Source organism: Pongo abelii, chromosome 13 (assembly GCF_028885655.2).
Source record: "Pongo abelii isolate AG06213 chromosome 13, NHGRI_mPonAbe1-v2.0_pri, whole genome shotgun sequence".
NCBI lineage: Eukaryota > Metazoa > Chordata > Mammalia > Primates > Hominidae > Pongo > Pongo abelii.
The window spans coordinates 87,616,761-87,632,722 of record NC_071998.2 but is presented as its reverse complement, the minus strand read 5'-3'; the positions used below and the strand labels follow the sequence as shown (position 1 = coordinate 87,632,722).

At 49.8% G+C, this 15,962-nt stretch overlaps 2 protein-coding genes and 1 long non-coding RNA gene across 7 annotated transcripts in view; 2 read left to right on the top strand and 1 right to left on the bottom strand.

Moving 5' to 3' along the window:
- CDC14B (cell division cycle 14B) overlaps nt 1-3,111 on the top strand; it is a 129,335-nt gene extending 126,224 nt beyond the window's left edge. For 4 of the 5 annotated variants that reach the window (XM_024252552.3, XM_063714308.1, XM_054520295.2 and 1 more), the window contains one exon: nt 2,229-3,111. In XM_024252552.3, the coding sequence (XP_024108320.1) occupies nt 2,229-2,301 (73 nt within the window). In that variant the 3' untranslated portion in view covers nt 2,302-3,111. The remainder of the gene's footprint in view (nt 1-2,228) is intronic. The other variant, XM_063714313.1, reaches the window with a different exon arrangement.
- Nucleotides 3,112-3,762: 651 nt separating this feature from the next.
- Nucleotides 3,763-8,386, top strand: LOC134759790 (uncharacterized). The gene is made up of 2 exons (XR_010136558.1): nt 3,763-5,777; nt 6,362-8,386. It is a non-coding gene; the product is annotated as an uncharacterized LOC134759790 (long non-coding RNA).
- HABP4 (hyaluronan binding protein 4) overlaps nt 7,068-15,962 on the bottom strand; it is a 43,928-nt gene continuing 35,033 nt past the window's right edge. The window contains exons 6-8 of the mRNA XM_024252703.3: nt 13,954-14,125; nt 10,307-10,492; nt 7,068-8,587 (exon numbers count right to left, since the gene is read on the bottom strand). Of these exons, the coding sequence (XP_024108471.3) occupies nt 8,531-8,587; nt 10,307-10,492; nt 13,954-14,125 (415 nt within the window). The 3' untranslated portion in view covers nt 7,068-8,530. The remainder of the gene's footprint in view (nt 8,588-10,306; nt 10,493-13,953; nt 14,126-15,962) is intronic.

Genomic DNA, 15,962 nt, shown 5'->3' with positions numbered 1-15,962 from the left:
TTTTTGGTACCTGCAGCATAATTTTATGCACAAGTAATGGTGTAAACATTTAAAAAGAGGTCACGTAAACTATTTTGCCTTGAAGTGGGGACCCACACGCTGAAGGTAAGTCTCGAGAGTGGCTGTTCAGAGGCAAGCTTGGGCCATGGGAGAGGAGCTGCAAGGGACCCTTCCCGCGGCCCCTCAGTGGACTGAAATGCAAGTTGCCGTGGAAAGTGCAAGTCCCACTGGGCGTATCCTGCCCCAGCTCCGCCACTTCTGTGGCCTTGGGGACCCTTGATCTGCTGGCCGAGCCTCACTTTGTTCAGTGGTACAATTGGACTAGTGAGTGCCTAGCGTTTGGTTTAACAGAAGGACATGGCCGTGCCTTAGCTGGGGGGAGTGTGACATCCACTTTGCTGTCTCCCCCTCCTGTGTGTCTAAGTGCAGCCATGGGTGCACTGGAAAGGAGCGTCTAGGCAGGAATTCTCCAAGAACACGAGCTTTAGCTCCTCTGTAGCACACCCTGACTAGCTGCCACGCTCTCCCGGTTGACCTCTTACTGTCAGAGCACCGCATCCGTGTTCTGCAGAAATTCTTCCTGGGAGGTGCTGGCTATTTCCTTAGGATAAATTCTTACAAAAGGGATTTCTGGGTCAAAAATTTGTAAGATGTTAAAGCTTTTGCTGTACGCTGTGTGAAAAAGCAGCTTGGTAGAATTGTTGAGAACTGCATTCTGGGCCCAGGCTGTTTGCAAACCTAAGTGCTGTCACTTAGCTTAGATTTGGGCTGAGTGACTTAGGCTCCCTAAACCCATTTCTTCTCTGAAATGGGGATGGCAGTATCCATCTTATAGGGCTGTGTGAGGATGAAATGAGTAGTTAATATTTTTCATAGCTGAGAACAAGCGTCTGGCACACGCTAAGAGCCATATATATTGTGCCTAGTAAAAAAAATAAAATTAATGCTGTCCAGAAGTGTAAAAATGCACAGTCGCCGCTGCCCGCTCCTCTCCCGTTAGCAGCTGTTGTGACACTGGTGAGCTGCTCAGTTAATAGCAGGACGCTGGCCTCAGCGCCGTGGGTAGTGGGTCACGCTCACTATCCTGCTGTATGTCGTCCTAGCTTTAGCTTTTCCGCATTGATTTTGGGCATTTTGTCTTCGAAGCGGTTGGCGCAGCCTGCCCTTACGTCCTAGCCTCCCTGTGTCTATCCATTTACTGGGGGAGAAGTGGATCCCCCTGAGCAAAGCCTTCCGGATTCCTCCCCAGCGCCTCGGGGGTCCCTGGCCTGTGTGGGAGTGGGGGGCCTCCCGCCTCCGCCTCCCCGCGTCTAACCCCGCCTGACTCTTTGGCAGCAAGTCTGCATGGTTTTGACACGCTTCTGGACGACGCGTGCTCGGTTCACACCGAAATCCCCAGGTAAGGAGGCCCCGGCCCGGCCGCGGAGGCTCTACCGGGCCAAGTCTGTTTCTAAAGGGGGAGACGACTCGGCGTGGGAGGGCCACCGTGTGCTTTGTGCGTTGTGGGACTCGGGGAGGACAATGGTTTCTCCCGGCCCTGGGTGTGTTTCTCTGTGTTAAACAAGACGTCTTTTCAGGCGGGGCCGTTCTCCCTGGCGTGGGACTCCGGGGAATTCAGCGTGTCTGGCGTCCCGGCACTCGCCTACTCGGTGCCACCGGATGGTCCAGGCCCCCACGCGTTTCCCTGGCCCCGGGCTGTTGCTGCCCCCAGCTGGGAACGGCTCACTCGCTTCCAATGCCGCTTGTCCTGGGCAGTACACGAGACAGAGAAGCCGCCACGGTGCTCTCGGGCCGGCGGGCAGAGGAAGGAGCTGGAGGAAGGGGCTTCTCGGAGGGAGGGTGCGGGACGGGCTCCCCGGGAGCGGGTCCGCTGCGCCTCCTCCAGCGGGGACTTCAGGGTGGCCTGGGCGGTGGAGCCAGCGGGGTCCCCCGTGCCTGCGCCTGGATTGCGGGGTCAGCCGGGACCCAGCCGGAGGGAGACGCACGGAGCGCCCTGGCAGGACCGCGGTTGGCGTGTCCTCAAGTAGCCGCGCAGTGTCCACTCAGCGCTCACTGGCCAGGCTGGAGGGTGACGGCTGATGGCCGTTCTGGGCCCCAACCCAAGTTTGCCTTGCGTTGAGAGTTAGCGGCCCAGGAAACTAGTCCTTGCCGTCCACACAAACTCACGCCCTGAGACAGGCCCTGTGGTGGTGGTAAGTACAGCGTTGTCCATCTCCTCCCTTTTCCAGCGATGGTTGGCTGTCCCAGGCTGTCACCTTTCTAGACCGGCTTCTGATCTGGCTCGGGATCCACAAAGACTAGACCTGCGGGGAAGGTCTCTCCTGGACACGCCGGTTGCCCATGGCAAGTTCTCTCCAGGTGCAATTGAAGCCTCTCAGCAGGTGTGTCTGCCTCATTCTTCCACTGGGTATTGAGCCATCAGCCCAGGGCCTTCCTTTGGGTGGGCCTGGGCCTGACTGGGTTGGGAATGGCGGGGCTGACACCCGCCCTGGGATGGTAGCAGGCCCATTCCAGGCGCAGCAGGGCAGTGCTGCTGACGCTTTCTTAGGCTAGGAGCCCCTGTGAGATGATCTAATGGAAGCTGAGGCCCCTCCATCTCCCCAGAAAAGTTCGCACCAAATTTTTGAAGGCTGCATCGACGGGTCAACTTAGTGACTTGCTGGCTGTGGCCACACACCCCAGGCGTGCTGTTTGTACAGATGCTGTGTGGAGGGCACCTCCGGAGGTGTGCAGTGATGGCAGGGTCTATTCATCAATCAACAACACCCATGCAGCCTCACCCTGCCTGGGCCTGCCGGGGAGCCTCAGTAAAAATTCCCAGGGCATCTTTCTACCTTGATCACAGCAACCCGCTTCCCCAAGCATGTCCCTCATAGGCCACATGGCGTTTGCATTTCTCCTGCTTTCTTTCTATCCACCTTCCCTCTTCCTGAAAACTTCCCCAGCATCACCGCTGGCTCCAGCTCTATTCTCTCACCAGCAAAATATGCAAGTTGTGGTCAGTTCGCTTAGAACTTGTCTCGGATACTTGAAACGTTTTCCTCACTGTTGCTCTGACGCAAGACCAGTGGCCAGTATCCATGTGGGCCGCCAGTACAGTTGTGCAGGTTGTTCATCGCACAACTCCGGGGAGTGCCAGGCACACTGAAGTCAATGTGAGCCAAGTTCCTGGGCGAGGGGTGGGGGTGGGGGCCAGCATACATGGGTGCCCAGATAGGGCAGCCTTGCTGGAGGCACCCTCAGTCCCTTTGCAGGGTGGTGGTTCTTGAGGAGAAATGTCTTACCCTGCCTCAGTGTCTGAGAACATTTGAGACTCTCAGAAGCCTCCTGTGGGGTTTATGTACAAGTTGATGCCACATGACAGGCACTCCTTACCTTACAAATGGCTTTGAGCTCCCAAAGTTATGTAATGCAGCCCTCTGGGATTGGGCACAGTTTTGTAAAGAAACAGTGCTCAGGCCGGGCGCGGTGGCTCACGCCTGTAATCCCAGCACTTTGGGAGGCTGAGGCAGGTGGATCATGAGGTCAGGAGATGGAGCCCATCCTGGCTAACACGGTGAAACCCCGTCTCTACTAAAAATAGAAAAAATTAGCTGGGCATGGTGGCAGGCGCCTGTAGTCCCAGCTACTTGGGAGGCTGAGGCAGGAGAATGGCATGAACCCGGGAGACAGAGCTTGCAGTGAGCCGAGATCGCACCACTGCACTCCAGCCTGGGCAACAGAGCGAGACTCTGACAAAAAAGAAAGGGGGGAGAGGGGAGAAGGAAGGGAAGGAAAGGAAAGGAAGGAGAGGGGAGGGGAGGGAAGGGAAGAAGGGAAGGGAAGAAGGAGAGAAAGAAAAGGAAGGGAAAGAAAGGAAAGGAAAGGAAGAAAGAAAGAGAGTGCTCAGATGGTGGTGGTTCCCTGATTTTCTCCACAGAGGCCTGATTGGCCCAAGGCGTAGCTGTGAGGGGTGTGACAACCTTCGCAATCTGGTTTGGGAAATTCCTGTCATCTAGGGTCCAAGGAAACTTTGTGGCCAGGCTGAGGCTTTCCAGGAGCAACAGGAGATGTGTAGAAAAGCTGGGCTGGGCAAAGCAGGCAGGAGCCACTAGGCCCTTAGGCCTAGGGAGCCAAGTTTTAGTCCCATCCGGTTTGCACAGAGAATACCTGAGCGTGGGCCCTCTGCACTGCTGCAGTGTGCAGTACCCTGCTAGGCACCATGGCCATCTCCACATGGCTCAGAGTGGCTGAGCACAGAGGCAAACACTCCGTGTCTCCTTTCATCCCCTGCTGAGGTACAGGCGTCCCTTTTCCTGTCCCCTCTCCTAACAGCTTTGCCCAAGGGACTAGTCCTTTCACTGGAAATTTCAGGAGTGTGTAGAAAGGATGTGGGGCTCAGGGACTGAATCTGGTTTCAGCTTCTACCTGCCCTAATAGTAGCCAGGCAGCAAGAAAGACAGCGTCCTTGCCTGACTGTAAAATGACAAGGCATGACAAGACAGGGCTCCCAGGCTCTCAAGCAAACGCTCTGCTCCTTCAGTAACCAGGCTCTGCCATACGTGCAGGGGGAAAGCGGGTAGGTGGAGGGGCATCCTTCGGACTTAAAGTCCGAAAGACTTCTTTGAAAAGGCAGCACTGGCGTGGAGGGGAGCACCTGGGGGCAGCGAGTCCTGGGAGTGGGAATGAGGTGGTGATCAGCATGGTCCATGTGGCCAGGCTTTGGAGGAAAACGTGGTTACAAGGCAGTTCTACACTTTTTTTAAGAGATGAAGTTTTTCTCTGTCACCCAGGCTGGAGTGCAGTGGCATGATCATAGCTCACTGTAACCTCAAACTCCTGGGCTCAAGCCATCCTCCTGCCTCAGCCTCCTGCCTCAGCCTCCCAAGTAGCTATGACTACAGGTGTGTGCCACCCACCTAATTTTAAAATTTATTGTAGAGACATGGTCTTACTGTGTTGCTCAGGCTGGTCTTGAGCTCCTGGCCTCAAGCAATCCTCCCACCTCAGCCTCCCAAAGTATTACAGGCGTGAGCCACCATGCCCAGTCTAGTTTTGAACTTTTATCTGTATCTTATTTGATAATAAAAAGGTTTTAAAATATCCCTGCATTTTTCCTTCCTCATTCCCTTTTCCACACCTCATTCTCCATCCACAACACAGGCCCCTGTGGGACACAGCCAGGCCAAAGCCTCTCACGCCCGCAGCCCACCCCAGGTTGTCTGAAGCAGGCATGAGTGTCAGGAGGGTTCGGGGAAGGCTGTTCACATGGGCCATGGTCCTTGCAGAAGGCTGAGAGGAGACAGCAGCAGCCAAAGAAAATGAGCAACTCTGTCTTCTGTGTCTACAGCGGAGGCTGCCATGTGGAGAGGGCAGGCAGGCCCACTGCTGCTGAGAACAGGGCAGGCATGGGCAGCTCCGCTTCTGCCTTTCCCAGCTTCGGAGACGCAGGCTCAGCTGCTCCGAAGCACCTGCCAGCACTGCACAGTACAGTTTCAGAGGACAGCAATCTCCTTCCCGTGAAGCTCCAGTGTGCCAGAATGGCATGGACTTGTTGATCAACAGAAGGAAATGGTTTGAAGTCTGACCAGCACAAGGAAGGAGGCTGGCTGGCTCAGAGGGGCCCACCTTGCGTGGAATGAAAACGCCAAAGGCTCATGAGCAACATTAGGCTAGAGGGGTCTTGTTCAAAGCATCCAACTCTGACTTCGGAGGCATTCCCAGCCGGCAGCAGTGTGTCCAGCCCGCCTCTTCCAAGGCTGGTCTGACATGCAGCTTAAGCTTTCATCCCAAGTCGGGTACTGATCCCTCCCTCTCGGGCAGCACCTCCCTTTTAAATTTTTTTTTTCTTCCAAAGAGAGTCTTGCTCTTGTTGCCCAGGCTGGAGGGTAGTGGTGCGATCTCGGCTCACTGCAACCTCCATCTCCCAGGTTCAAGCGACTCTCCTGCCTCAGCCTCCTGAGTAGCTGGGATTATAGGCGTCTGCCACCACACCTGGCTCATTTCTATATTTTTAGTAGAGACAGGGTTTCACCATGTTGGCCAGGATGGTCTCGAACTCTTGACCTCAAGTGATCTGTCTGCCTTGGCCTCCCAAAGTGCTGGGATTACAGGCATGAGCCACCGCGCCCGGCCAAGCACCCCTATCTCTAGAGGATCTGGCGCCCCAGCCCAGTTACTGCAGGGCAGCTTTCCCCGCCTGGTGACAGGCTGTGCGCAGCAGCCCCAGGACCTCACCCTGAGCTGAGTCTTCAGGAGCTGCCCTGGCGGCACAACTCAGACACCCCTGAGGCCTAGCAGTCAACTCCTGGTTCAGACATGATCCAGTCCAACCTGGGCTTGGCTATAACCAACTCAATCTTGCTTGACCTCCACTTTTCAGGAGACTTGGGGACGACAGCCCTCTGGTTAATCTGCTTGAGTCTAAGTCGCCAGCCAGAAACGTGGTGCCCAGGTTGCCCTGCCTCAGGACATGTCCACACCCACGTCACAAGCACCTCTGAGAAGTCTGGCCGGGGCAGTGTGGTCCAAAAGGTCCTGCCGCCTCCGCATCTGACTGTCCCTACGGCATGCTGGTGACACCCCCCCTGCCCTTTGCTTCTGTCCTCCCTGGCTTCTCTGGGGCACTTGGGGCTATGTACAACCTGGCACGATCCAGAAAGGGTGCAAACAAAACGCCTACATCCAGGCACACGACCAAGTCAGCGAGAGCTAGCCCTGGTAAGCAAACATAGCCCATTACAGGTTCAGAACGTGCACCGGGTTCCCCAAAACTGTCTTCAACCACATGACTCATCAGCTCTATAGGATAGGAACTGTCAGTGTTTTTGCAACTGCAACATTAAACCAAGTGCTGTGGGCTTTTCAAGTATTATTCACAACACTAAAGGAAAGTTTCTTCAAAGGGCTCTCTGGCTAATCTTCAAAGCCGCGGTTAGGCAAAATGACAGTGTGACAGCTTCAAAGCCACTGAGTCATGACACAGCCCTGATGTTGTACCAGCTAGGTTCAGATTTCAGAAATCAGGGCACTTGCATCCATTGCCTTTTCCAGGAAAGGGAAGAAAACACTCAGTTGATAAACCTTAGTACTCAGATAATAATTTAATAAGAGACCAAAAGTAGGCTATCACCCAAAGCAAACATCCTTAACTGACCCTAACGTGTACGTGTTCAACTTTGATTATTCAACAAAATCATGACCGACTGCTGTGGCCTGGGAGTAACCAACGGACTGTTTTCTCTACAAAGTCAGGAGCGAATACCAACCTTTATTTGCACTTGGGTTCCAGTTCAAAGCCACCTTAGACAGTGTGGCAAAGTGGGAAAAGCACAGATCCTGGGACCAAGGTTCAGATTCCATCTCAAGTGAGCATATGAACTGTGTGACAACAGGCAGACAGTACCTCTGTGTCTATGAGAAAGCGGGGAGAGCAACACCCCAGCTTCTAGCAGCTCTACAGCTGCCTGGACCTGCAGGCCCTCCTAGGCCCACTTCCTCCCCAGCACAGTGTGTGTTCCCAGGCGTGTGTGGCTCTGGGTCCAGCTCTGTTCAGGGTGGGACTCCAGGTGAATTACTGAACCTCTGAGGTGTACCCCCAACCCAAACTTTCACCAAAAGCAATAAAGAGGAACTCCAGAACTGGAGCCAGGACTAAGTGAGAAAAACTGCTTATAAGTGCTTAATAAATACTAGTTATTTACAACTTTTGCCCGAGCCGAGGGCAGAGGCCTTTGTACACAGCTGCCAAACTCTTGACTCTAGTTCTGTGGAAGAAAAGGATGCGGTATTCGCTTTTGCCATGATCCCTTTCCATTTGATTGGCAGGTTAAATAACATGGGTTTTGAAGTCATATACTTAATATTTTTCCTAAAAACCACCCAAACACTAGATGTGTGTGTGCACACACACAGAAACCACGAGGTAGTTTAAATCACCATTAAAAATCAACGCTTTCTCTGATTCTGTGTCACAGAGTGGTGGCCAGTGGCTACACAATAGCGATTTTTAAATGACTGATTAAGTGAAAACCAGAACTCAAAATATTCCAGGAGAGTAGATAACATTTACAAGTAAACAGTAAGTGCAATTGTATTTTAATTTCTTGGTCTCTGAAAACTCAGCTGTGACTGCTTTCCATTAACAGTTCCAGCTCTATGTGTTTCCTCTAATGCTAAAGGCACAGCCTCCGGGAATCTACTGCTTCCTAAGAGTCTCCATGGAGTCTATTTTACAACCTCCTTTCCCTCCATGCTTCCGTGGAGGAGTCTATACTATCTCTATGTACACATTTTAAACATTATTCCTGTTCTTCATTTGAAATTCCTTCAATAAAAACACAGTCACCATTCTTCACCTTCTTGGGAAACGGCCTGCTCTCGAGCCTCTGGAGAAGCCCCTCTAACAGCCCAGCCCGAAAAACTGCAACAAATTTACACGACACGGGAAAAGCAATATCTATTGTTCTTAGAGTCTGACTCTTGGCCCAGCCGGAAAAGTCTCCCCACAGGTGTGCAGTGCAGCTCCGCGGTGCTAGGAAACAGGGCTCTTTCAAGATAGAGCAGGGAAGTCTTCCGGGTCATCCGGGTTGGGGGCAACATCTTGCATCTAAAGAAGAAAAGAAATACTTTGAAATCCACTGCCCCTTCATCCATTCCCAATATCCCAATGGGATAACAAGGGCCTGGCACCAACGCTGAGAGGCCTGCATTACAGGCAGGACCCACAGTGGGAAGGGGAGAGTCACAGGTCACTGCTAACCCAGGAAAGTACAGCTCCCCTCCCACGCAGGCCTCCAGCCTCCTCGAAAAAGGAGCTGCCTCCCTTCCTACATCCTGCAAGCTCTTACTGGGGGGTTCTGCATGGGCACGTCCTTTATCGAGTAAATAGAATGGTTACTGCGTGCCAGGCACTGGAGGAGCACAGACAGTGCCTATCCTCGGGGAGCTCACGGTGCTGGAGAAACTGACCATCAAGTCAGGAGCTTCACTAACACATCCTGGGAAGGAGGGGCCACAGGAGGGCCATCCAGTGCAATTTGGTGGCAAAGTGGACACCAAGGTCAGGCAAGGTTATGTGGGAAGAGAAGGTTCTCCCTGGGATGAACCTCAACGGATGAGCAAAGGGAACAAGGACTTGGACTGGGAAACAGTGTGACCTGATGGGGGCAGGGGCGGGCCCTAAGGGCGGTTCTGAGGTGGGGGGGTGCACAGGCTGTGGAGGTGGGGACAGATGCCAGTGAAGAGGTGGGTGGCTCTGGATCTCAGAGCGGTTTCCCAACACACTCCCTGGAGTGCTGCAGGGGCCAGAGCTCCCCTATAGGAAAGGAATGAGGATGTGTTTCCTATCTCAGAATAGACCCTATTTCCAACCTGGCCCCAAATATACCCCTCCCTGCCCCCCCGCCCAAAAAATTGTATTTTTGCTCCTGCTTAAGCAAAAACAAACCATAGACACTGCTTCCAGGGGCTGCTCCCTAGAGCGAGGGAACCGGGCAGCAGGAAGAGCACTGCCAAGACCAACCACAGAGAAGGGGTCTGTGCCACGGGGCCTCAGGGCTGATTTCCAATGAATAACTGTCCATACCACATTAGGAAGCACCTACTACATGGCAGGCACTGTGTGGCACTGCGTAAACCGATAATGAGCAAAAGCAGCCGCTGACCGATAGCCACACCAGTGGGAATACAGTCGCACACGGAGATCAGGCTTCAATGAAAAGAAACTCCTTTGCTCCGAGACCTTGACCGGTCTAGGAGATGTGATCAAAGAAACCTGTGAGGAAGTGAGGTTGGAAGGATGAACGGAGGCCAGCAGGCAGAGGCCAAGGGTAAGGAGCGTGCTGTGTGAGAGCTAGAAGCAGGCAGCCTTGGCTGAGGATGGTGTGAGGCAGGTGAGCTGGGGAAGGGTTGAGGAAGGTCCCCTCACAAAGGGCTTGAGATCTTAGGGAGGATTCTGTCCACTCTGACACCATCACCTGAGCCCAAGGCACACAATCAGGCCACAGTAAGCAAAACATCAGGTGCTCCAGTTCAATCCCAGGCCTGGGGATCTTGTCTAATGCGGATGACAGTGAGTTTCTCTCCAATCCTGGGAGTGCCTTCACAGCAGACCCTGGAAGCCAGGGCTACAGAATGGTCTCTAGGCAAGATGTCCATGATGCTACAACACCGTCCAAATGCCCCAACATCAGTCCCACACTAGCTACAGAAAGAAGTGACTGCAGAAACTGATGACCCTCTGAAATTAGACCATCCTGGGCCCAGGGCACTGTCCTTATTTACTTCTTTCACCAAACCATCCGGGATTTATAATACAGACACCTACCACCACTTCTGCTCTGGGTCCATAGTTCTCTGCCCTCCTGATCCTTCCCCGGCCTCCCCGGGTGCCTCCTCTGGCTCCACGCCCAGGACGAGGGAGGTTTCCAAAATTAATCTCCAGCTGGGATGTGATGTCATTGGCGGGTTTCCGGAAAACATGGGAATCATCCTCATAGTCATCTTTTACCATCTGAAACACAATTACAGCATCAAACACGCACAAGTCCACAGCCATCCCCACACTCATCTGGCTTAGTGGCTGCAATGTGCTACACAGCAGCTAAAACACCATCAGGGGCTAGTCAGAGCCACTCTCTGGATGTCTCTCTGGCCCTGGGCTGCAGAGCTGGACAAAGGAAGTCAGCACCGCTGTTCCGATTCTAAGACAGTGAGTTCTGTATGTTTTACAGTCCCGCATTCTTGCAATTACAATCTTAATCCAAACATCTTTGAACTTATGATTTCAAGTGGGACCAAATTTCTATCAGCTGAGCAGGTTAAGATATAAGATTTGGCATGACTAATAATAGCAAACAATATACATGTTTTATATCTAAGTGTATTTTGCTGAGATAAAAAAGTTTTCATTTCTGCTTATTTTCTGTCTTATGTGTTCACAAATGCTTTGATAAATAAGGAAATATCCCCTTCCCAGAACAGAACTTAACAGAGAAATTCCTTTCAGCATGGGTGCTGACTATAATACCATGTGCTAAAAATCACATGATTTATAATAAACAATTCTGACTCAAAATATAGAGAAATTTTATAAAAACAACAGAGTATGGTTACCTGAGTGTTCTACCAACACTGCACAAAGAAGTCAATCTGCTTTTTAAGAACTGCTTTCGTTAAAATTCTATCTCTTGTGACAGCTATATTAAATAAATTAATTAAATCTGATCCAAATTTGATTTGGCTTCAACTCATAATAATGGATAACACACACACACACACCCCCCCCCCACTTTAAGTAAAGTAAAAACCTACAGAAAGGAAAATATGTCAGTGATCTCAGATGAGAATCTCCAAAGTGCTACAACATTAAACATTCCTACAACCAGGAAATGGAACAAAGTTTCCATGAGTACATCAACACCTTTAGGTCATATGCTGATGACAGCCTTCATGTTTAACATTTGTGTCCCCTTTGAGGTCTCAGGTTAAAATAAAGCAGAGGCTTTAGGTAGTTGGATGCTTAATGCTAAAAAGGTGAAGAAAAACAGTCCAGGAGCACTGGCACTCTGTAAAAAGATACACACACAAAAAATAGTAACAGGCAAAATACTCAACCCTTGCCTTGTTTGGCACTCAGCAGGGAAGCGCTGGTAAAGTCTCCCTGGGGGCCCTGCTCTGAGTGGCCTCCCACTGCAGGAAGGGGCAGGAAGGGCCTCGGGGCAGTGGAGCAGGGAGTGGACACAGTCTAAGGCTTGGGCTCCACTTGCAGCTCCAGCTGGCCCTGGCCCAAGTGCTTTCACCACCCAGTGCCTTACGGGGGGTTGTTACTAGGTCTGAACTTTGCTAGGTATTCTAGTGCTTCTGCCTCCTCAGGTGTCCAGAACAAAGTAAACTGATGAACCCAAGATCTGGTTTGTGTTGCTTTAAGAACAATTCCTAGCTAAAATCTTCAATCCTCCAAGATTAACAAGGACCAAGATGTATGCTTCACTGAGACCAGGCTCGATGACTCAGCTAACCCACTTGCTTCAAATATTCTGGGAGACCTCTGGAGCCCGGGAGGACAAATCTGGTGTGGATTAAGAAAGAGCAGCTTCTATTTTTACCTAACATGTCAGCTGCATATTTCAATCCTGACAGCACATTTGTTTTAGAGAAATTTTTATTTACAATGCCTAGAACAAAAAAGAACAAAGGAAGTGGACAGGTTAAGAACCAACCCAGGTAGCTAATGGAGTTAGAAAACACCTCCCAGAGATTGCCAGGGAAATAAAGCTCTGGCCGCCTATGTCTACAAAAAGCCATTTCTTGTGGAACAGCTCAAAACTCAGTAAGGCCTCCTACAGCTTGGACTGACCAAAACAAGAGGGTGGGAGAGAATCCTGTATCTTTTTTTTTGTTTAGTTTTGAGACAAAATCTCACTCTTGTTGCCCAGGCTGGAGTGCAATGGCATGATCTTGGCTCGCTGCAACCTCTGCCTCCCAGGTTCAAGCGATTCTCCTGCCTCAGCCTCCTGAGTAGCTGGGATTATAGGCGCCCGCCACCTGCCTGTCTAGTTTTTGTATTTTTAGTAGAGACAGGGTTTCACTATGTTGGCTAGGCTGGTCTCGAACTCCTGACCTCAGGTGATCCACCTGTCTTGGCCTCCCAAGAACCCTGTATCTTAAATGACGCCTAATCAAAGTACTCACTCATAAAATGAAACTAACCAAAGTGTAAATGACAACTCTACAACAGTATAACATTCCTGAGATTCCAAATGAAAATCAATGACTAATACCCCACAGAGAGGAAGAACCTGCTACCTACTCACTCCCACCTCGACATAGCAACTGGTATCAAGCTGTAAACGAAATGAGACAGATTCTAACTCCCATAACGAGAATGCTTCAGTGGACCTAGCCTTAAGTTCAGTAACTTAAGTCGGGGACTCGATGACCCCATGGCATCCCTATCAACATATGCTGCTAGATGTTTCCCCGAAACCTCTCCCTGCAAAACTGAAGCTTCTGAGAAGAGCTGGATGTAAGCCGTCAGCAATAAGGCCTCACAACACGGAGGAGCTCCCTGAGCAACCCCTGCAGCACGCTGGCCACTGTGGCAGTGCCTGACCAAGCAGCCAAGCGTTCGGGGACTCATGTCCCGCCACGTCTGCAGTTAGGCAGGAGGCGCAAAGCTGCTGAACCAACATAGGAACAGCATCAGAAGCGCATGGAACCTCAACCACAGTTTAAAAAGTCATCAACTACTCGGCCGGGCGCAGTGGCTCACGCCTGTAATCCCAGCACTTTGGAAGGCCGAGGCTGGTGAATCACCTGAGGTCGGGAGTTCAAGACCAGCCTGACCAACATGGAAAAGCCCTGTCTCTACTAAAAATACAAAATTAGCCGGGGTGGTGGCGCATGCCTGTAATCCCAGCTACTCGGGAGGCTGAGGCACGAGAATCGCTTGAACCCGGGAGGCAGAGGTTGCGGTGAGCCAAGATTGCACCATTGCACTCCAGCCTGGGCAACAAGAGCGAAACTCCATCTCAAAAAAAAAAAAAGTCATCAACTACTCAGTGAAATGCTCTTATCAAGAATCAGAGTTGAAAGTAACCTACTCAGGGAATACAGAGTGTAGTTCTCCTTTGAATAACTCTGAATTGTACAAGACACAATCTGTAACTCTCCCTTGAGAAAAATGAAATACAGTTAATACACAGTATGTGTACAGTCCCCGCATAGTCCCAGGGTGAGCAGAAGATGCACTGTCACTCTAACTGCTCTGTGCATCTGTCAATACCTCAAGTTTCAATTCCTTTTCTTAATGAATAATAAAGATACAGTAAAATTAGGCATGCATCATCTCTGATTACAAACAAGAGTGCCAACTACTAATGTTCCATTTTCAAGACAGAAGTGGAAAGGTACATTTCACTTCCAGTAAGGTAAAAGTAAAGATTACCTCTACATACGAAATGCAATGCTTACATCATCTCTGTATTTTGACTTGTGAATCACCACAGCTTTGGAAGGAACAGTGGATTCTGGTTTCCGGATGTTAAACTCAGGCTTTGGTCTGGTCTGTTCTTGAAGATTTTTCCACTCATCTAAAGTCATCTCTTGAACTTGGGTTTCTTCTTCTACCTCCAACTCAGGAACTCTATAAAGAGATATGTAATCATAAAGAATACTTTTTGATGGTACTAAAATGTCTACTTTATTAAATAAAAAGTTATAACCATTAATTCAACATATTTTTGTGGTACTGCATTTCAAATGCAAATAAGGTAAGGAAATCTTTGACTCACAAGCTTCCATATTTCATTTTCAACATTTTATGTCATCACTGCCAACAGAAGATACTTCCTATCTGTGTTCAAAGCAATCTTTGAAAAATGGGAACATCACCATCCTGAGGACATTAACATCACACTTCACCACTGGCACTCCCTTCCAGACAGCATGACAGACAAAATGAGGTAATTATGGAAAATGGGTTGAAATAAAATACAGGAAACCATAAACAAGTTTTAAAGCAGTGGCTCATGAATGCATACTTTTGTAAATATCCTCTTTAATGAGTTTTAAAAAGAAAACAAAAGACAGAAATATAGATCGAGTGCAAAGAATTCAGAGTCCAGAAATAAACCCTCATATTTACGGTCAATTAATTTTTTTTTTCCAACTATGGTGCCAAAGATAATTCAATGGAGAATGAAAAGTATTTTCAACAAATGGTGCTTGGACAACTGGATATCCACACACACCAAAAGAAAGAATGAAGTTAGACCTACCTCACACCATAAATACAAGAGCTAAAATATAAAACTCTTAGCAGAAAACCTAGGCAGAAACCTTCTTAACCCTGGATTGGGCAATGGTTTCTTCCACATGACACCAAAAAAAACAAGCAACAAAAGTACATACATTGAACATCATTAGACACTTTTATACTACAAAGGACACCATCAAGAAAGTAAAAAGACAGTCCACAAAATGGGATAAAATATTTACAAATAATATATCTCATAAGGGACTTGTATCTAGAATACCTAAAGAATTCTTAAAAAAAAAAAAAAGGCCGGGCGCGGTGGCTCACGCCTGTAATCCCAGCACTTTGGGAGGCCGAGGCGGGTGGATCACGATATCAGGAGATCGAGACCATCCTGGCTAACACGGTGAAACCCCGTCTCTACTAAAAATACAAAACAAAATTAGCTGGGCGTCGTGGCGGGCGCCTGTAGTCCCAGCTACTCGGGAGGCTGAGACAGGAGAATGGCGTGAACCCGGGAGGCAGAGCTTGCAGTGAGCCGAAATCGCGCCACTGCACTCCAGCCTGGGCGACAGGGCAAGACTCCGTCTCAAAAAAAAAAAAAAAAAAAAAAAAGAATTCTTTATGAACAGTCAAGCGTGGTGGCTCATGCCGATGGTCCTAGCTACTCAGGGGGCTGAGGTGGGAGGATCGCTTGAGGCCAGGCATCTGAGGCTGCAGTGAGCTATGATCACACGTGTGAATGGCCACTGTGTTCCACCTTGGGCAACAGAGTGAGACACTGTCTCTTTAAAAAAAAAAAAGAATGCTTTATGAATTCTAGATGCAAGTCCTCTTTAGTTGAGACAAATGACCACCCTCCCCACAAAAAAGGCAAGGATCTGAGTAAACATTTTTCCAGAGAAGATATACAAATAGGCAGTAAGATGTTGCACATCATTAGCTATTAGAGAAAGACAAGTCAAAACCACAGAGCTGCACCAGTCCACACCCAGTGGGATGGTTAGAATCAAAAAGACATTTGACAAGCGCTGGGGAGGATGTGGAGAAACTGGAACCCACATACACTGCCAGCGGGAATGTGAAATGGTGTAGCCACTTTGGAAAGCAGTCTGGCGGTTCCTCAAAAATCTAAGCTGAGTTAGCCTCTGACCCAGAAATTTCACTCCTGGGTTTATACCCAAGAGAAATGAAAACATACATCCACATGAAAACTTAAACCCAA